Source organism: Ovis canadensis, chromosome X, assembly GCF_042477335.2.
Source record: "Ovis canadensis isolate MfBH-ARS-UI-01 breed Bighorn chromosome X, ARS-UI_OviCan_v2, whole genome shotgun sequence".
Lineage (NCBI taxonomy): Eukaryota > Metazoa > Chordata > Mammalia > Artiodactyla > Bovidae > Ovis > Ovis canadensis.
In genome coordinates, this window is record NC_091727.1 from 17,929,075 (window position 1) to 17,950,730 (window position 21,656).

The window sequence follows — 21,656 nt, forward strand, 5'->3', positions numbered from 1 at the left end:
TGATGGATTGTAGCTCCTGCTGAAGGGATTAGCATTGCTCTGCCACCGACTCACGCTAGATGCCAAACAGAGACACAATAACAAGCTGAAAGGGCAGACAGTGGCAATATTCAAAAAGATCCACAACTCCCTAAATAAGAAGCAGTTCTCATAAGGCTATTTGGAATTCATGGAAAACACCAAACACCCATAATTCTGAAAATCTGAATTGTACATTTTGCCAAGGTTATTTACTTCTGTGCATTAATGATAGATAAAGGTATATTAGATTCCATGATAATACGTATCTCCCTTGGTTTACAGATACACCTCTCTCCTGAGCCTTTTCCTTTCCATATTGTTCTGTTTTTAGTCTCCTTTGTTTTATCTCTCCTCCTCATTCCCTTTTAATGTCTCTGTTCCTAGGCATCTGATTTTGCCCCTGTTGCCTCTAACTTTACAAGTGCTCCTTCTGATCACTTTAGCTGTTATTGATAACCTGATAACCTCTTTAATCAGAATCTGCAGACCTGATTTATTTTCTAGGCTTTAAAAAGGGCCTCTGCTGCCTATGGGACATTTTAACTTGTTAGGGTGTCACTCACTAGACTGTAAATGACCAGAGGGCAGGGACCATGTGTGTTTTGTCCACCGTTGTACCCCCAGGGCGCACTGCAGTGCCCAGCACCTGGTGGATACCCAGTGAGCATTGTTGAAGATGTGATGGATCCATCTAGTATTCCAGACTAGAAACTTTGGAATCCTTATCAATGCCTCTATCCTCCTTGCTCCCTATACCCAGTCTGGGACCAGTGGGTTTATTTCCTAAAAGGCTTTCACATTTGGCCTCTCCTCTCCATTTGTACTGCTACTGCCTTAATTCAGCCCTTGTCATTGATCTCTTGGATCATTGCAGGCGCTTCCTCATTGGTCTTCCTCTGGCTGGCATTTCACCAGGTCATTGCCATGTGAGCCGCAGAGTCATCTTCCTAAAGTGTGAATCTAATGAGATTACTCTCAGGCTCCTCTTCACTCAGAGTTTGCAGTCTGGCAGCCTCGCACTGGAGTCTGTACAGTGCTCTGAGAAAGTGAGAATTACTGCTGCATTTCATTGATTCTGAGGGACACATTTTTCCAAATTTTAGCACCTCTGAAATTGGGATGTGCCTTAAAATCAATGGTGTGTCACAGTTTGATGAGTTGCTTTTTTGTTTCTTATGGGTACATAAAATAATGATACACCTTGTAATCGATGGCATCTTAAGTTTGTAGAGGTATACTCATACTGGCATTTAAAAATACAGATTGTACATAAAAGCATGTCCGGCTTCTTTTGAAAAATTACAGCGGGCAGTGCTGGGCTGGGAGTTGTGGACAGCTGCTGCCCCATTTGGACGGAAACTCCCTACAGTGCCCCATCATTTCTGCCCCAGCTGCTTCGTTCATTTCTGTTATGGACTCCAGCCCGTGTCCGCATTTGAAATTGCAGTCTTTGACTGACAGATAAAAGTATGAATTCTTTCCTGTGATTTATGAGAACAGTCACAGTTGGCACCAGTCTACCTCCTCAGGTTCACATCCCCATCTTCTGCTGTATATACATTCTACCCACCCCAGTCTCCGGAGACATAACTCAAATGTGGTGTGCTCCCAATTTCCCTGGAATGCCGTTCTCTACCTTGTACACTCTAGGAAATGTCTCCTGACTTGTCCTGGCAGGGCTCGTATCCTTCTGGGCTCCGGTAGTACATGGCATATCTTTGTACCTGATTTTGGGTGGCCTCAGCCTGTAGTGGCTTGAAGCAGGATTTTGGTTCCCAGCCAGAGACTGAGGCCGGTTATAGACAGTGAAGGCGCCAAATCCCAGCCACTAGACCAGTGGTCAGTGACAAGGCCCTGGCTCTTCGGCTCTGCAGAATTCACACGAAAATGGAAAGTAGTAAAACAAGTCAAGTGTTTATTAGGAGGTAAAGGGTACGGTACATGTGGATAGACACATGGGCAGGCTCAGAGAGAGTTGTGCCCTCCTGGTGGTTTGAATCACTTAAAAAATATTTATTTATTTATGTAACTTTGGGCTGCGCTCGGTCTTTGTCGCTGCTCGCAGGCTGTGTCCAGTTGCAGCGAGTGGTGGCTACTGTGTAGTTCTGGTGCACAGGCTTCTCGTCGTGGTGGCTTCTCTTGTTGCAGAGCACGGGTTCTAGGCATGCAGGCTTAGTAGTTGTGGTGCATGGGCTCAGTTGCCCTGAAACATGAGGGATCTTCCCAGACCAGGGATTGAACCAGTGTCCCTTGCATTGCAAGGTGGATTTCTTAACCACTGGACCACCAGGGAAACCCCTTGAATCACTTTTGTGGGGCATTCCTTCCAGGTTTCCTTTGGCCAGTCATTTTGATTTGTCTCGTTCTGAGTCTGTATTGGCATATCTCAGAATCCTCTCGTGTGCATACTCATCTCTTTGCCAAGGTGGACTCTGGTGAAGAGGCTTATGGGAAGTTGACATCACTTACTGTGAGGTGATGTCCCCTCTCTTTTGGACCTCTAAGGAGCCTTTCTGCGCATGTGTAGTCAGGGAGATCTCCTTGACTTTGAGAAGTAGAAATATGTGGTCTTTTATCTCTTATCTGGGTAGGGCCCAACCTCCTCCATCATCCCGCTTTTATGCAGTTTCTGTCCATTGCGGAGAAACTGTTCAGCCTGGGGCATGTCTGTCTCCTGCCTCATACCTACACCTTTTGTCTTAAAATTATTTGTGGATGGCCTGTGTCCCTCGTTACACTATGAATCTGGTAGGGAAATGAATCAGAATGTTTTCAGTTTTGTATCTGCCTCATAGCTGGAACTTGCTCAGTAAGTATCTGTTAAAGGATGGATGGGTTGCTTTTTCTCACTGGGGTCTCTGATTTTGAGTTTTGCCCATGGATAGCTAAAAGTGAAGTCCAACACAAGGACAAGTGTATTCCTTAGTGCTCATAGTTTACAGTGGCAGGCACTGCTTCTGGCATTGCTTTAGGAAGACCCTTGGCAGTCACAGTCAGCCCATGCAGACTTTAATGTCTGCAGACCCAAAGGCACTAAGGCACCAAGGGCAGCTCGGAAGTTTTTTTAAAAAATTATTTTTAAATTAGTGTACAGTAAAACCGACTTGTACAGTTCTGTGAATTTTAACACTTGGCTAGGTTAGTGTCACCTCCACCATAATCAGGATACAGAACATCACCTCCAAAACTCCTTGCCCTTCCTTTGTAGTCACATTTTCCCTCACCCCATAAGCCTTGGCAGCCATTAATCAGCTCTCCATTACTACAGTTTTGTCTTTTTGAGAATGTCATATAAGTGTACTCAACGTTTTAAGCCTGACTTCTTTCAGCATAATACCTTTGAAATTCACCCAGGTTGTCTTTATCGGTAGTGTGTTCCTTTTTATTGGTAATTAATATTGCATTGTATGGCTGTCCTGCAGTTTGTATGTCCGTTTATCCACTGAAGGACATTCGGGTTGTTTTAAGTATTTGACCATATGAACTTGAGTACAGGTTTCTATGTGAATATAAACTTTCATTCCTTTAGAGTAAATACCCAGGGGCTAGGGTTACTATGTCATATGGCAAGTACATATTCAACTGTATGAGAGACTATCAAACTATTTTTCAGAATGGCTGCACTATTTTGTTTTCCCACCAGCAAAGTATAAGAGTTCTAGTTGCTCCATATCCTAGCCAGTACTGGGTATTATTAGAGTTTTAAAAAAATCTAATAGGTGTTAGCTCACTGTGCTTTTGATATGAATTTATGCTTCCTTAAATCCAGGCTGTGGAAATTGGAGATAAGAAAATGGTTAACTCATCACCAGTGTGGCAGTACTTCAAACTCATCTTCTCAGAATGCCTTTTGCTGTTTATTTCCAGAATCTTTGTGGTACTTATTTATTGCTGTATAAAAAATAACAAAAAACTAGAGGCTTAAAATGCACATTTATGATCTCACAGCTTTTTTGGGTCACGAATCCAGGTGCAGTTTACATGGACCCTCTATTTCAGGGTCTCTCACAAGCTGCTGCAGTCATCTTAAGGCTTCACTAGGGGAGGATCTGCTTCCAAGCTCACATGGTTGTTGGCAAGATTTTAGTTTCTTGAGGTCTGTTTGACTGAGGGCCTCAGTTCCATGCTGGCTTTTGGCCCATGACTTCCCTCAGTCCTGTGCCGTGGGGGCCTCTCCAGCACGACAGATTATTTCATCAAAAACATACGAGTTGTGAAGGCAATAGAGAGAGTCTGCTTACAGGACAGAAAGTCACAATCTTTCATAACTTAGTCACAGAAGTAACAGCCAAACACATTTGCCATATTCTGTTGACTAGAAGTCAGTCACTAGGTCAAGCCTTACACTGAAAGGGAGGAGATTACACAAAAGCATGAATACCAGGAGGCAGGGATCATTGGGGGCCATCTTGAAATTTACCACAGTCTTCAAATAGCTGGTCCACGGATTCTGTCCAGGTTTTATAGCTTTATTCTATGGAAGAGACAGGGTAGTGTGTCCTTACTCTGTGTTACTCTTTCGTTTGATTTATGAACATTCAAGGTTAATTTAAGGAGTTTTGTTTTTTGAGTCAAGCCATCTTGGACAAAGCTAGGGTTCGACTGTTGTTCAGTCACCCAGTCATGTCTGACTCTTTGCGACCCTGTGGACTACAGCACGCCAGGCCTCCCTGTCCCTCACCATCTCCCGAAGTTTGCCCAAGTTCACGTCCATTGCATTGGTGATGCCATCCAGCCATCTTATCCTGGTGGCTCAGGGTTAGATTGCTGCTAAGTCGCTTCAGTCATGTCCGACTCTGTGAGACCCCATAGATGGCAGCCCACCAGGCTCCGCCGTCCCTGGGATTCTCCAGGCAAGAACACTGGAGTGGGTTACCATTTCCTTCTCCAATGCATGAAAGTGAAAAGTGAAAGTGAAGTCACTCAGTCATGCCCGACTCTTAGCGACCCCATGGACTGCAGCCTACCAGGCTCCTTAGTCCATAGGATTTTCCAGGCAAGAGTACTGGAGTGGGGTACCATTGCCTTCTCCGTAGGGTTAGATTACCAGTGGTTAAATTCTAATATCTACTAATATGCTATTTATTAAGTGACAGCCATGGAAAGCTCAACTTTTATACCCAAGATGGAGCCTTTTCAGTGATGAATTTATAAACTTCAACACATGACAGCTATTTTAGCCTGTCATTGTGGCTGCTGACCAGGTGACCCCAATAGACAGATGTGGCCAGCACTGACCTTTATGAATTTCTTTCACCTGATAGTGACTTATAACCCGTCTTTGATTTATTTTAATAACTTTCTAATGACTTGCCAAATCTGGCCTCTCTTTTCTCCTACTTAATGTGGTTTTTCAATACCCAGAAATCATCCCTGGAAATAGGCTTGATTCTTTCTCTTTATTAAAATGTAAAACTACTTAGTATTCCTTCCCTCTCTTCAAAAGAAGCAGGCTCTTTAAATCAAAGTTCTTCAAATGTTTTTGATCATGAACTTCTCTCAATGAAAGTTTCTTAGAATGGATATCTGATAATTATATTTATTTATATACAACTAATACTATTAAACTATTTTGTGTATATTACCAAAAGTGTACATTATGGAAGTAGAAAATTCAAAAAGAATTAGAAAATATGAGTTCTGTTACTTTGCTTTCTGTTGTCCAACAGATCTGGTTTTTGCTGTGGGGCAGGTACCTCAGTTTGGAGACTATTAGGTGCTAGGAAATCCCATGGACAGAGGAGCCTGGTGGGCTACAGTCCATGGAGTTGCAGAGAGTCCGATACGACTGACCAAACAACAGCAAGAAGTGCCAGGAAGCTGGGATTGGATGTGATTGCTTATCACTGGCCCTGAAATGGAGCAGGATCCTGTGGGGCTCTCTAGGGTACAAATCCTTTCTGTGTCCCCTGTTTCTTATTGTAGGAAACAGGCTTCATTCAGCCCCCTTGCTCTTCCCTGAGTCCCAAAGGCGAGCTTTGAACAGTTGCTAATCAAGTGAAGAAATGCAGAAACTGGGGAGGAGCGGCCCAGAAACAGCAGTGCACGGTCCTGGCTCCTCCTCAGGGGGCGCACAGAACAGTGTCTCTGAGCTCTTCTGCAGGAGCTAAGGCCCCACCCGGGCAGAGGATGGCAGCTTCAGGCCATGCACAAGCATCCTGGGACACCACCTTGTTACCTCACCACCAGCCGTTCAGAAGAAAGTCTGAACATAGTGGAAGATAAGGGAGACGCTGGCCCCTTCCCCAAATAATTCTCCCTTTAAACACTTTCATGGTTGAGCAGAGTCTTCAGAGTTGGGTTTTGGACACTAGTCCACCTTCTCCCCAGGTTGTTGGCCTCCTGAATAAAACAGCCTTTTTCTTCCAACCACCACTCATCTCTTGAGTATTGGCTTTTGCGTGAGCTGCTGAGCCTTAGTTGGGAACAGCCCCAGCACTAGAGGGCTAGCTGAGAGTCGCCAGAGCTGGGAGGCCAGCCCAATCTGAACTCCCCACTTTGGTGCTATCAGGAGTTAAGGTATCAGGCACCATGAGCGGGCAGACACTTTAGTTTAAGTACTACTCACCACCAAGCAGATCCGCACACATCGTTTCTTCTCAGTCTGTTCCCAAGTCCAGTTGCTTTGCCTGGATTCTAGCATATTTTCCTTAGCTGTGTCATGACCAATAATAGGAGCTGCTCATTAGAATGACTTTTCCTTTATAGAAGTTGGAACTGTGGCCAGCTCCAGGAAGCTTGTGAAATAGTAGAGGTTTACCTGCCATGCCCAATTTCTCCCTTGTGAGAAAACCAGCCTTCTCTGTTCCTCTATGCCTTGCTATAGCTTGCTACTACTATAGACTAACTGAGTGTCCTGATTTGGGTTCCCTCAGAAGCTGACCCCAAGACAAACATTTGAGACCAAGTTTATTTGAAAGGTGAAGGGAAACCCAATAGGTGAGTGGGTAAGTGAGAAAGAGAGACCACCAAGACAGCCAGGAAAGAGTGAGTGAGTCCAGGCTGTAGAGGTTGTGCAGCCACCATTTCTCAGTCAGCAGATGGACAGTTTTATCTGCTTATAAGTCTAATTGCAGCGTTATAATTAGGAACTCAGTTCGTTCTGATTTTTGTTTCACTGCTGCTGTTGCACATCCTTGTTAGGTACGTATCTACAGGAGACCTTTTATTCTCCTTCACTCTTTTCTTCTGGTTAACTCCTAACTTCTGGCTATGTAATCCTCCGGCCTTAGGGTTTCACTTCTAGAAAGCCTTACTTCACCCTCCTCTCAGGGGCAGGGCTCTTTCTCTGTGCCCCCTGCCTGTCCTATTAGAGATTTTGTCATACCGTATTGCTTTCATTTATTCATGTAATAAATATCTGTTATGTGCCTGTCAGTGTTTTAGGTTCCTGGTGCTTATATTCCAATAGCAGAGGTACTTTTATTTGTAATTTTATTTTGATTTCTTATTTACCTGTGTGTTTGCCTCACCTAATCATATCCATTTTGTTTACCATTTATCTCCTTGTCCTTTCAACACAGTGCCTGCCAAATAGAGGGAGAGCAATAAAAATGTGTTGAATTGCATAGAAAAGCACAGTGCATCTTAGTTCAGAATGATTTGATATTTCTATGGCCTTTTCCCAGGAGGAAACTGATCTCTCACCTTTCCATTGGCTATTTTCATATGACACTGTGCCCATTGAGAGAGAAATTGACCCCCCTTGCCTGTTGGGGGTATTAGTCTGTTATTGGGTGAGTTAACGTTATTTTGCCCATTATATTTTCTTTTTTCAGGCTGGGGGAACACATCCCTGCCTAGCTGGAGGAAAGTAGGAGAGCGTCCGAAGAGGCTGGCAGCTTCATTTTGCAAACACACAGGTGCTGACTGAAGCAGTATACTGTAATTGATCTCGGATGGCCTTGGCCTGCAGTGACTTGGAGTGGAGCTTGGGTTCCCAGCCAGAGATTGAGGCCGGGTAGCAGCCCTGAGAACACCAAATCCTAGCCGCTAGACCAGTGGTCAGTGACAAGGGCCTGGCCCTTCAGCTTTGCAGAAAAGAATTCCTACAAAGAAAGTAGTGAAACAAGTAAACTATTTAACAGGAAAAAGAGTACAGTATGTGTGGATAGATACACAAGTGGACTCAGAGTTACTGAGTCGCACCCTCGTTACAGTTTGAATTATTTTTATGGGACATTTCTTCCAGATTTCCTTTGGCCAGTCATTTTGATTTGCTTGGTTCACAGTCCATATTTGGTAAATCTCAAGATCCTCCCATGTGTGTGCAGGCATCTTTTAGCCAAATGGATTCTACTGAAAAGGCGTCTGGGTAGAGCATTCCTTGGCATCACTCCCCCTTTGACTTCCCAGAAGCCTTTATGCAGATATGTGGTTGGGGAGGTTTCCTCACTTTGAGAAATATGTGGTCTGGGCAGGGCCCAGCCTTCTCCCTTATTTGTCCTGCTGTTCTTACCTTGGAGTTTTAGTCCACAGGGAATGAATCTCAAATCATTTTACCCTGGAGGGGTGCCCATCTACCTCCTGCCACAAAATGATTATAAGTAGAAGTTCTAGAGTCAAAGTGCCCGAGTTGAAATCCCAGCTCTGCCACTCATTTGCTGTTGGACTTTGGGCTCCAGTTTCTAATGCATAAGTAGGAATAATAATAGTATATGCCTCATAGGATAGTGTGTGGATTAAATAAGATTAACACCTTTAAAATCAACAAGTGTCTAGAACATGGTAATGTTCTATAAACATGTTCTATAACATGATGTTATATAATGTTATATAATGTTCTATAACATGATCAATAAATGTTGTTATTGTGATTTGTTCCTATATGTCAGTGCTGGTTCATTTAACAATTTGAGGCTGGCTACAGGAGTCTTTGTGGTGCTCAAAGTAATATTTCAGTGTTCCTCATACAGTGGGAAAATATGGTAAAAGTCTTCATTGTAAACAAACTCTAAATTTTAGACAAATCATGTAAAGTTCACAGCCAGTCCAATTCATGGTCCAGAGACTGGCAATTAAAACAACCACCTACCTAAATCATAAGTTCTTTCCTTCCTTTCTTTCTATGATTAAATATTTAGTGAGTACTTTAGGGGCAGAAAAATTTTCTCTTGCCCTTCTAGGTTCTTTGGCTAGTATAGTAGTTATATAAGGCAGGTTAATAGAAAAACAAATTTAATTATGTATATACAGAAACCCTATAAACATATGAAGACTCAAAGATAGGGAAGATCCCCTGGAGGAGGAAATAGCACCCCACTCCACTATTCTTGCTTGGGAAATCCCATGGACAGAGGAGCCTGGCGGGCTACAGTCCGGGGGGTCACACGGAGTCGGACATACTGAGTGATTGAGCACACGTGCACGCACTCGATTGGAGCTTATATAATGTCCTGAGCTAAGGAAAGCGGTTGGGAGTCTGGGGATACAGAGAAAAGGAAGGACATTCACAGGAAGGCAGAGGAGAGATTTGGAAAACAAGGGTTGCCCTGTTACGCAAATAAGTTTCTTAGGTAAAAAGGTATCTCTGGTAATAGTTCTCTTCCTGGTACAAGGCCCCTTTCCAATGTAAATTTAGGCTGTTGAGGGGGAGGTAAAGAGCTTTTCCTGAATCTGCTGGATTTTTGATTGCCTTTAGCTCAAAATTATTCCTATGCCTAAATGGCATATTTTGGGTGGCAAAACCTGCTCCCCTTCAAATGCTCTTATGCATTTGGAGGCAGAGATGCCAAGAGGAATGAAATGGATCCTTTTCTTTCAGGATTTCACATGTAAAAGGACAAATTACAGCACACTTTGGGAAGTTCTATAATTGGACACACACATGGGTTGGAGAGCCAGAAGACAGAATGACTAACTCCGCTTTGGTGATTTAGGAAAGGCTTCACACAGAGGAGGTGACATTTGAACAACTGTAGCTAGACATAGGCACCATTTAATCACGTGGCTTGAATAGGCATTTGGCTGGAAATCCAGCCGTATAGTGACATTGTCCATTATTTTGGGGGAGCCTGGGTAATTGTATTATCGTTTATAGTGCTTATGGCAGCCTTACCAGTTTCTGGTCCTGGAGCCTCTGCCATGGTTGTATTGCCTCATAATGAGGCCCTCTTGTAATATTTAATATGCTAATAGGAGTTCTGAAGCCCAGAACTGCCTTTCCAGTTATTTTTTAAAGTGACTCCATTAGATTAAATAGTAAGCTAGGTAACCACTTTACTGGATCTCCTGCGGCTCTCAATTGCAAAAAGGAATTGGCTAAAGAGCAGCTTGGGTGGGGTTATGAAATGCTTATGGCTGGAGACTTTTAAATCCTAGCTCAGCATGCCTAAGGCCAGTAAGCTCAAAAACGCACGTGGTGTGTAACCAGCTGGGAAGAGTTTGGGAGGAATATTGCTGTTGGTGCAGCAGCAGGCAACTTGAGACTTGAGGAGCAAGATCTCTCACCCCTGAATTGCCTCCAAAGATAGCAGAACTGAGGCTGGTGACATACAGTACTGACACTGGCACTTCAGTCTTTCAGTCGTGTCTCCCTCCTCTTCCTTCTCAACGTCAGCAGAACCACAGGTCAGCTTTCCGCTTCCGTTATGCTGATGATGGGAGGTGAATCTCCCTCTCACAGACACATTTTTTTTCTTTTTTTTTTTTACTGAGCAAGGGCTCACGTGGCCACGGTGCAGAAAGCCAAACACTGACAGCAGGTGTTTGTAACAAAGGTTTGTTGCAGGGCCAGGCAAGGAGAAGGGCAGCTCATGCTTCCAAAGATCCGAACTCCTTGATGGCTTTCAGGCAGGGATTTTAAAGACAGTATTGGGGCGAGGGTCACAGCATGCATGATCTGCTTGTAGATCATCCTTTGACTGGTTGCTGGTGAGGTAGCTGTGGGGTGTTTCAGGGATCTCCACCTTCTGATTCCAACTAGTCTGGGGTCTACATGCTTGTAGTCAGCGAGGAGCCACCATCCTCCACTGGGTAAGGGATCTTAGTTCTGCAGAACAACTCTGAGATATGCGTCAGATTATCTGTATCGCTTTGGGAGGAACTGGGAGTCCTGAGACTCTGTTGTCCACATCATTAACTGCCTGCATCTGCTCTTTGAACTCAAGGAGGCTAGGAGACCAGGACCTTTTTCTACAAATAAGAAACAGGACATGGAGGGGCTTTTGTGCTTGGGAGGGCTCTGCACGGTCCTGCCCAGTTTCAGTCCTCCCTTTTCTATGATACTCCTCAACTTCAGGGAAACAGGTGCAGATTAAGAAACGGAATAAAGTTTTGGATAGAGCAGTTAATCATAAACTCCACAGATGAACTTGGTTTTAGGAGGAGTCAGTTTCATGTTCTCCAACAAGCAGAGGAATAAAAATGCCATAGAAGTAAATTTGTAGCGTGGCGCCCAAAGGCTACACCCTTAAACCATGCCTCTTCAAGTCCTAAGGAGGAATGTTTAGTGTTCCCACTTCCTTCTCTTAATTGTGCTCAGCTTACTATAATGTTTCCTGAAAATTATCCTCAGTTGACTTAAAAGTCAGTTACTAAATGCTTTTCTGCTCTTATTTACCAAAATTCATTCTGTATTTTGTACTGACCAGATTATTTATGCAAACAGTGGCTCGGTCTTGCCTATACAAAGCCTGGTCCCCTTGGAAGCAGTCATGTGACCAAAGCCCATTACTTGAGTGCTTCCCTTTATCTCTTTGCTGGGAACAGGGCAGGGTTGGGGCAGACAGCTGCGGCTCACGGGCCAGCGCAGCCTCTCCCAGATCTGCAGCTCTGGGCTCGTCTTCCAGGCTGAAAGGCAAAGCCTGTTTGAGTTATTTCTTTGTGTGTATGTGTATGTATTTGTTTTTTGATATATTTAATCAAGAGCTCTCCCTGCACAGAGCCGTAGAGATGTGAGATGTATAGAGTATGTGTGTCTGTGTCTGTGTGTGTGTGTATGTGTGTGTGTAGGGGGATGCTCCAGAGAGAGCTGAAATTGTACCTCTTTTCTTTCAGATCTCTGCATCCCTCAGAGAAGTTTTTTTCCTGATTTTGTTTCTCTTGAAGCGCCTGGGGTGAGGATAAACCTCTACATTGGCCAAGCAGAAGAAGCAGGTAATATGTTTGTTTGTTCTTAGGTATTTGGGGCAAGCAGAAGTCTACATTATAAACATATGTTGTGTAGCAATGGAACGAGAAAGGTGCACTCCTTGAAGTTTATTTTGTTGCTTTGCATTTTCTCAAAAAGATTTTTCTCGAAGATGGTGATTGCAAATCAGTTGTCATTGTCTTACAAAAGATGTACAGGTGAATTTGCATTATGAAGCAGTGTAGCCTATTTCAAATGAACTCGATACTCGGGAAAACTCTGTGGTCACTTGGGTGAGAGCTAAAAAATGAGAGAAGGGATACTTTGAGAAACTCTTCCAGACCCTTCATAGGCATTGCCCACTACACAACTGAAGATTCAGAAATTTTCCTTGCCCTGTTGTTGTTGCACAGGACCACAGGATTTCCATCTGTCTGTAAAAAAGGGACATGGAATCCCTTGCAATGTTCAAGATTTCTTTTTGGTGATTTTGTGCTTCTGTAGATCAAATTGGATCCTGAAACCAAAGCACAGCTAACTTTTTGGTGGAATAGACATTTTTTTTAAAGCATTAAATAGAATGGGTCTTCAGTCCTGCACTGATCAGCTGTGCCATGGAGTCTCATTTAATTTCTCAGTCTCAGTTTTTTCATCTTTATTAATACAGAGTGATGATATTCCTTGAAAGTTGCTGTGATGATTAACTGGAATAATAGAAATATAAAGTATCCACTGTGCTGGGTAAATAGTCCCTTAATAAACGGTTGTGATTTTAACTGTTATTGTTACTGGTAAAGTGTTTTTTCTTTACCAGTAATAATAAAAAAAGCTCTCTGGAGGGAAAAGAGTCCATTTCTTTGTGAATCTGCAGTTATCCCAGAACCAGTAGACACCCACAGGGTTTAGTCTCTGGGAGGTCCCTGGACAGTGCATTCTGAAGAAAGAGATAAGAGCAAACAGGTTTTGTTTCAACACTTGGACCACAATAGGTACCAACTCATGCATGGCTCTTCTTAACCCCTCAGCTAAGAAGAATTGCTCTGTGCCAGTTGTGTTTTTCCATCATCAATCTTCTCATTAGTCTTTAGTACAAGTCTGTAAGGTAAGTGTTTTTATCTCTATTTTCTTATGAGAAAACTGAGGTGCAGAGGAATTAATAACTAGCTGAGAAGAATTTAAACTCTGGTTTGTCTGACTTCTAAACCCCAGTCTCCATTGGGCCAGCATTAGCAGTTATGAATGATAGATGTTATTGAAATACTTTACCTCAAGAGGGTCCCCTGTTTGGCTGTTTGGGAAAGAGTGAACATTCTAGCTTTTTCTTAGAGATTCATGTTAGAGATACACATTGACATTCAGAAGGTTCTGGGAAGTCCTGCAGTGAAGGAACCTGTTGAATACTGCTTCTCCTGAACTTATTTGATGGTAGGGCTTTTTTTTTTTTTTTTTTTGGTCTAAGTTCGAGAATCATAAACCACATACAATTCTCCCACAAACGTTCTTTGGAAAACCTGGCACTTGGCCTAGCTGCCTCCTGATTATAATCCTGTCTGGGAGAACAGCACACACCCTTGGATAGCTTCTGGTGGTCAGTATGGTTTCCTTGTTTTTCTTCCCCTTTCATGGACCCAGGCATAATCATCAGCTTAGTCTTACAGAATTCCCCTTATTCATTGAAGAACTCAGACAGGAGTACATGCTTACAGGATTATACTGGAGGGGTAGTGGTGGAAAGGGCCCTTCTAGAGCAGTCTGCCAGGGACTCTTCTACCCCCTCTATGCCCCTTCGTCATGTTTAGTCCACAGACCTCAGGCTGTAGAACCTCTGTTTCAGCAGATGCCAAAAAGCATGCTACAGCAGAGTGAGCCTGAAGAGGTGTCTGTGCTCCTTGTGTCTCATGCTCTGAGGGGGGAGAATTAAACAATTAGACGTGCTCACCTCCTACACTGGGGACTGGGCTTTGTTGCCAGTTGATGACCGTGGGTTCTGAATTTGGGGTTCTTGGGGCCAGAGCTAGAGTACAGATTTCTCACAGAAGTCATCATCTCTAGGAAAAGCTGAGTTTCTCGCATGGGAAACCATGCAGTTCACATCTAGAATGCCAGAGGTGGAGCAGAATCAAGGTCATGGTGGCTGAGGAAGGCGTGGGCCTTCAGTAGAGATGCACTTAGAAGGAAAACCAAGAATAAGTAAGAACAGCTCAGGGAGGCTGGGCTAGTACTTGAAGGGTGCTTGGAGGCCAAGGTTGGATTGGCTCCAAGGGCCATCGTTTGTTCTTTCCTTGTATTTTTGCATTGGGAAATGAATAGTGATTAAATGAAAGGAACTGAACCGTGTCAAACAGTCTTGCCCTCCAGTTCTCCTGGCTCCTTCTACTCCTCCCCTGCCCCCCACAGTAGAACCTTTTAGCAGAAACCTCAGAAGACTTTTCCTTTGGCAGATTATGAGTGAGTGCCAACGATGAGTCACTATTTTATGTTTGTACTTTAGAATCATCCTTGGTGTGTATTGGTAGGGGCAGCAGCACTGAGCAAGTTTCAAGCTGTTTTTTGCCAAGATCCACCTTTTTGGTGGTTTTTATCACCGACCGTGGCATCCTCAGGTCTTGGTGAAGGCTGCAGAGACTCTCCGCCTCTTGAGCCAGAGAACCCCTTTCAGGCCCTAGGGCATCATTTCTTCAGACTCCTTTTGCACACTAAGTACTTATCTCACGCTGACAGAGGGCAGGGAATGGAAGGAGCTTAGATTGTCCCGCATAATGGAAAATTCCCAGATCATTTTTATCAGCTTTATACCACCCAGGGTTGTCTTCAAAGGCACTTACACTGCTTCCAAACATGTGTGATTGCAGTCTAGGTCGGGTAGTGTGTGGGGGTAGTGTGTGGGAGTAGTGAGTGGCACCTGGCCATAATCAGCTCTTGTTTTGGTGAGAAATAAAATGGGGTGACTCTTATTTGTTTTGTTTTACCTGTTACCTGAGGAAATTAAATTATTATCAATTAATAATGTAAAAATTCCAATAGCAAATTATTTTTTCTAAATAATCAAAAATTCTCAAACAATTCTCATTTCTTTCTGTCATGATTTAAAATTTTTCTTTAAAAATGAATATAAGTACTACCCATTTTCTGGTTTAATAAAAGACTTTTATGTAATTAAATAGCATGTATTTGTGCATTGAATGATGGACTATTACGTTTAGCATTCATTTTTTAAAGGGCCCTGGATTACAAATATTTATTCCCTTATTCATTCATTCACTTGGCATTTTTCAAACACCTGCTACGTGAAAGGCACTGTGTAGGTGCCAGAGATTCAAGGAGTATTTACAAAGAAAGGTAGCCATGGAGCTTACAATCTAGCAGAAATATACTCAAGTTTGATGCTTTTTATTTCTTAGTGAATCTTTTATATGGACTTTTGTTTGTTGTGTAATGAGTTGACTGAGGAGTGGCTGAGAACCAAATGCCTTTAGAGAGAGAAATTTTTTTCCTGGGGAAAAAATTGAGTTTGAAGTATATCACTTCCTGTCATTGCATCAGTGTTGCCTACTCAGTGTCTAACTCTGTGTATTCATAAAACGGGGTAGAAAAAAGTCGTATAAAAATGGAAGCAGAGCCCAAGGGAGAGATGCAGAGCAGTGTTTTTCAGACTGAGATATGGGGAGTGCTTGTGTCAAAGTCTCATGAAGGGTGCATTTTTAATTGCAAATTCCTAGGCCCCCTTGGACTGCTTGAATCCAAGTATTGGCAGTAAAGCCTGGGAGTGTGCCTTTTAAAATAATCTCCCCTGGTAAGTGTTGCAGTACTCATGTAGGAGAGCATGGATCTAGGCACATGGAGAAACTCACCAGGACCAAATGTCCTACTTCAAAGGTTGAGGAAAAACCCAGCAGACATGCTCTCATAGGCACTGCAGATAACCTTTGAGAAATGTCTGAGGATGGAGAGAACAGAGGCAATGGGTAAATAGTGCTTCAGTTTCAAAAACAAGAAAAGAGTAGATCCCAGAAGCCACTGCGTTATAAGCCTGACATGACCTCTGGAAAAATTCCGTTCCAAACAGATGGAGTCAAAGCATTTAGAGGAAAATATGATAATCACTAGGCATCATTGTGGGTTTGCTGGAACATTGTTTCCAGTAGAGAATGTCAAGCTCTGCTGCACATTAGAATTACCTGGGGAGCTTTTAATACTTTTGATGCCCAAACTGCACTCAATACCAGTGACATCAGAATCTCTGGGGATGGGACCCAGGCATCACTATTCTTCAAATCCCCAGAGACTCTTAATTTGGTGAGGTGGCCTCTGAGCATTGAGTTTTAAAAGCTTCCCAGGTGATGCTAATATGCAACAGACTTTGACAGCCGGTTTGCCTATATGACATTAGGTAAGTATCTTGGTTTTCTTGCCCTGTGTGTAAATTCTAAGTAATTTTAAAAGTCTCTGTGACCTTTAAAGCGGCTGCCCAGGTGGTGCTAGTGGTAAAGAACTCGCCTGCCAATGCTGGAGACATAAGAGATGCAGGTTCAATCCCTGGGTGGGGAAGATGCCCTGGAGGGTAGCATGGCTATCCACTCCAGTGTTCTTGCCTGGAGAATCCCATGGACAGAGTGGCCTGGAGGACTGCAGTCCGTGGGGTTGCACAGAGTCAGACATGACTGAAGTGACTTAGTACGCACACATGAACCACCTTTAAATGTCTGTGATTCTATGATATGCCATTATATGATAATGGCAAAGTGTTTTCCTTTCTTTCTTCCTCCCTCCCTCCCTCCTTCCTTCTCCCTTCCTCTCCTTTTCTTCTTTATCTTCTGCTGTTGCTGGCTAGCCTGGAATATGTGTGTGTGTGTATGTGTGTTAGTTGTTCGGTTATGTCTGACTCTTGTGACCCCATGGACTGTAGCCCTTCAGGCTCCCCTGTCCGTGGATTTCCCAGGCAAGAATACTGGAGTGGGTTGCCACTTCCTTCTCCAGAGGATCTTCCCGACCCAGGGCTCAAAGCCAGGTCTCCTGAACGGCAGGCAAATAAGTTCTTTACCATCTGAACCATGAGGGAAACCCAGCCTGGAATGTAAGGTGTCAGATTATATATCTTAATTTCATTAAAATATTTAGCAAAATTTCCCAATACATCTTATAGATAAGTAAGTGGATACTTATGATGGGTAAATTTGTCACCTAACTAAATGAATATTCTGGGAGAGTGTGACTGTGATGGGTCTGTACTAATCCTGGAGATTGGTCTGGAGTGGAATGCCACAAGGGTTTTCTGCCCTTGAAGCTGACCCTATTAACATTTTTTACTCATGATGTAGATAAGAGAGACATGTAAGAAATGCCTATCGAATTTGGAAATAACCCAAAATTTAAGAGAGTTAATTAATTCCATAACCCATAGTTTAGGAGGGTTAATTAATTCCATAATAGAATCAAGCCTAGCTCTGATCAGAATATCTGTTTATTAAGGTTATAGTTGTTTTAAAAAATTTCCATAATTCAAATATTTTGCTCATTTCTTTCTGCCCCCTTCTTTCATTGATTCACAGTTTGAAGCTTTTAGTGTAGTACTAAAAGAAAAATAGGCAGGCTTGGCAGAGTCCCAAGTCAGTGGTTCTCTTTGTTACCATCGAGAAATGCAAATAGATTAGCTCAGCTGGTTTGGAACATCATGAAATAAAGGAAACATCATCCCACAAGTCATGAGGTGGGGTTACTACAGAAAGGAATTTAGTTGAAAACTCCCATGGGATGATTGTGAAAGATCCAGTATAGCAGTCTCAGCTAACCCATCAAAAGGCCTGGTGAGTGTGAGGGCAGACTTTGGAGGGGCCTCAGAAATGCCTGGAGAGCTTGTTTGAAAACGGCATTTTTCTAGGGAGGCCTTCAGCCTCCGTTTTTTTTAAGCGAGAGTGCCAGCTGATTCTGAGAAACAGTGTCAGAGAACTCATTGTCGACTAAAAAAGATGCACAGCATGAGAGCTGTGAGCTAAGTTTTATTTGGGGCAAAATGAGGACTGCAGCCCAGGAGACAGCACCTCAGATAGCTCTCAGAGACTGCTTCAAAGAGGCAGTGGGGCAAGGTCAATATATAAGACTTTGGTGAATGGGGAGTTTAATGCAATCAAACACTTATTTTACAGAAGGTTTTCTGCTAATCAGGAGCTGATGTCATCATAAGGGGATTTAGTACTTTTCTAGGCTTTTCTAGATATGAAGAGATGCAAGGATTGGGATCATGAAATCAGTTCTGGAAAATATCTGACTGTCAATCTAGAGGCCTATTCCACTAGTTTCCTTGGAGCACAGAGTGCCTCACTCTCCACCCTGAACTCCGTTTAGGGTGTGTCGAAGGTCAACAGCTGCAGCAGCACAGGATTCATTCCCAGCAGAAGCGGACTGCAAATGCCCTTGACAAGCGCCAGTTTGTAGTTGACATCATTTTGATTTGAATTTTGGCATAACTGTATAAATATGTTGTCTCATAGTCATTTTCCAATTTGTGTATTCAAAAGCCTAGATAGATATATTAATAACTGCTGCTGCTGCTAAGTTGCTTCAGTCGTGTCCGACCCTGTGTGACCCCATAGACGGCAGCCCACCAGGCTCCCCCGTCCCTGGGATTCTCCAGGCAAGAACACTGTAGTGGGTTGCCATTTCCTTCTCCAATGCATGAAAGTGAAAAGTGGAAGTGAAGTCGCTCAGTCGTGTCGGACTCCTAGAGACCCCATGGACTACAGCCCACCAGGCTCCTCCATCCATGGGGTTTTCCAGACCAGAGTACTGGAGTGGGGTGCCATTGATAACTATTTTGAGCTTAAAACCAAAGCTGTTAATTTGTGTCAGATCCTTTATATTGCATTACCTATATTTCAATTATAAAATTGCTTGCTCTTAAATTTCCATTTTTCTTTTCATTTTAATGCTTATTTTATAGAGTATTGATCTGACCTAGACACAAGCAAGCTATAATCTATGTGTTGCAGAAATGCAGCCTATATCTGCTGTGTTGCTGCTGCTGTGTTTTGGAAAATAAATCAGGATTAGATTATGTCTGATCACTTTCCACATCACATGATGAACAGCAGTTGAGGAGAAGCATAAAATGAATCCTGCTGAGCAGCCCTTAGATACCTTGTTGTTAACGGGCGCTTTCCTCCCCCCCTTGTGTGTCCTCCTCCTCAGGATCTGTGACCCAGGTGAATCAGTCAGGAGGGGCTCTTCACAGCGCAGAGGGAAGCACTTTTCACACTGTTCTAGAATGAGAAGTTGAATTCATGAACTCACCTAATTTAGAAGACATGGGCTGTGGCACTTCATCTGCAACAAAAGACAAGAAATCTGAGAAAGGTGAGTGCCAGGAGTGTGCCTGCCTTCCTGAATGAAAAGGGGAGGGCGAGCTGGGTTCACCCTCTGCCCCTTTCTCAATTACTCAGATGGTTCTCAAGCAGCCCAGAGAGATTGTGCACCAGACATCATCACTCGAACTGAAGGTTAAATATTGGGATAATGTTGGAAACTACCTTTAGGAAGATGTAGCTCTGAATTTATAATGTGCCATAAAGTATTATCTGAGAGCTATTTTATGTTTGATTTGATTTCAGTTGAAAATGTACCAATATAAAATCTCAATTTAAAACTCAGTGGCAGGGAACAAGAAAGCCTCTCTGTAAATTTATATCTGTTTATTCAATACACTTATAAATAGCTCTGTCCATACCTACGTGACATTTGGTAGCATCATTGAATTTTTATTAGATTTTATAACTCAATGATCAGATTATTATTTATAGCTGTTCAGTACAGAACTTCATGGGAAAAAAAAAACTTCATGAGATTTGCTTCATGTTTTCAGAATGTTCTAGGTAGAATTTGAGAAATGATAGATCATCTGCTTCCCCAAAAGCATGTTGTTTCTAAATAGATGATGTGCCCCCCCACTACCCCCCATGTAATTAGAGGCTTCTGTATTTCCTTTGTTTACTTCATACTGAGGTTCTTTCTCCTAGATACTAGAATCTAGTTGAAACTCACTTGAATGTTTCTTTAATAGACGTGGTCTCCACATGCAAATTAAACCCAAAACAAACAGGCTAGGATGATTGTGTGAATAACTTGCTCTTAAACTGCATTCCTGTGTTATCTTGGTTATATTAATAGATAATTTTCCCAGTTTCTATTCCACATCTTTGTTTTAGCAGTTCACTCAGGCTTAACATGCAGAGTTTAGGATACAGAGTATTCTATCCTAATTAGTGTGGGATGTTTTCCTTTGGAAATCAAATGCTGGTCTCCCTCCCAGCTGACTTAATGCCAGTGAGTTAGCAAATTAATCCTTGACAGTAGAGCAACAGAGATGCACTAAGTCTTTGAAATCTGTAAGCATGTCATGAAATAAATCTTTCAAGAGCTCCAACTGAACTAATTCCATGGTAGTAATTTATTATGAGAGTAGAGATTACCCAGAGTTTTAAAAATGTAGCCAGATTTCTTAGGTTAAAAAAAAAAGCCAAGCCCAACATGTAAATGTAGATTCTTTTTCTGAAATGCATTTCAGCTTTTGAAATGTTGTATGTAAATGAAAACATTAATTTTGAATTTTCGATTGCTGTTTCTTGTAAATAATTTATTGAGATAAAATTCATGTAAGACAAAATTAACCATCTGAACTATTCACTGGCATGTATACAAAGCTGTGTAACCACCACTTTCATCTAGTTCTCAAACTTTTCCATCACTGCAAAGTAAAATCTCTTATTTATTAATCAGTTTCTCCATATTTCCCTCTTCCCCCAGACCCTGGCAACTGCCAATCTGTATTCTTTTTCTATGAATTTACCTGTTCTGGACATGTCAGGTAAATAGAATCATAGATGATATGACCTTTTCCTCTGGCTTCCTTTACTTAGCATAATGTTTTTGAGGTTCATCATGCTGTAGCATGCACCAATATTTCATTCCTTTTTAAGGCTGGATAATATTTCATCATGTGTATGTATTTTATTTGTATCACATTTTTCAGTCCATTCATTTGATGGACATTGGGTTTTTTCCACCTTTTTAGGTATTGTGAATAGTGCTACTATGCACACGAGTGTATGTATACTTAATTGAGTCTGTGTTTTCAGTTCTTTGGGATATATACCTAGTAGTGAAATTTCAGGGTCATTTGGCAATTTTGTGGTTAACTTTTTGAGGAAATGACAAACTGTTTTCCTGGATCACTTTTTAATAATAGCAGCTTTATTGAGATATAATTCACATACTACACAATTCACCAGTTTAAAGTGTAAAATTCAGTGACTTTTTTGGTATATTGATAGAGCTATATAAACCATCACCACAATCAATTTTGGAACATTTTCATCCCCCTGCTCCCCAAATCAGTAGCAGTTACTCTCTTACCCTATACCTCCCCAGCCCTAGGCAGTCACAAATCTACTTCTGTCTATAAATTTGGCCTGTTCTGGACATGTCATATAAACATAATCAGACAATATGGGGTCTTTCATGTCTGACTTCTTTTATTCAGCATAGTGTTTCAAAGTTTATCCATGTCATGTCA

At 42.4% G+C, this 21,656-nt stretch overlaps 1 protein-coding gene across 35 annotated transcripts in view; it reads left to right on the forward strand.

Annotated features, from left to right (window-relative positions):
* The window catches only part of PPEF1 (protein phosphatase with EF-hand domain 1), a 147,528-nt gene that overhangs the window by 20,180 nt on the left and 105,692 nt on the right, over positions 1-21,656 (forward strand). For 8 of the 35 annotated variants that reach the window (XM_070289812.1, XM_070289833.1, XM_070289827.1 and 5 more), the window contains 4 exons: positions 7,800-7,883; positions 12,019-12,117; positions 13,117-13,193; positions 19,277-19,441. In XM_070289812.1, the coding sequence (XP_070145913.1) occupies positions 19,369-19,441 (73 nt within the window). In that variant the 5' untranslated portion in view covers positions 7,800-7,883; positions 12,019-12,117; positions 13,117-13,193; positions 19,277-19,368. Of the gene's footprint in view, positions 1-7,799; positions 7,884-11,705; positions 11,855-12,018; positions 12,118-13,116; positions 13,194-19,276; positions 19,442-21,656 lie in introns of those variants that run through there. The other 27 variants (XM_070289828.1, XM_070289841.1, XM_070289821.1 and 24 more) reach the window with 9 other exon arrangements.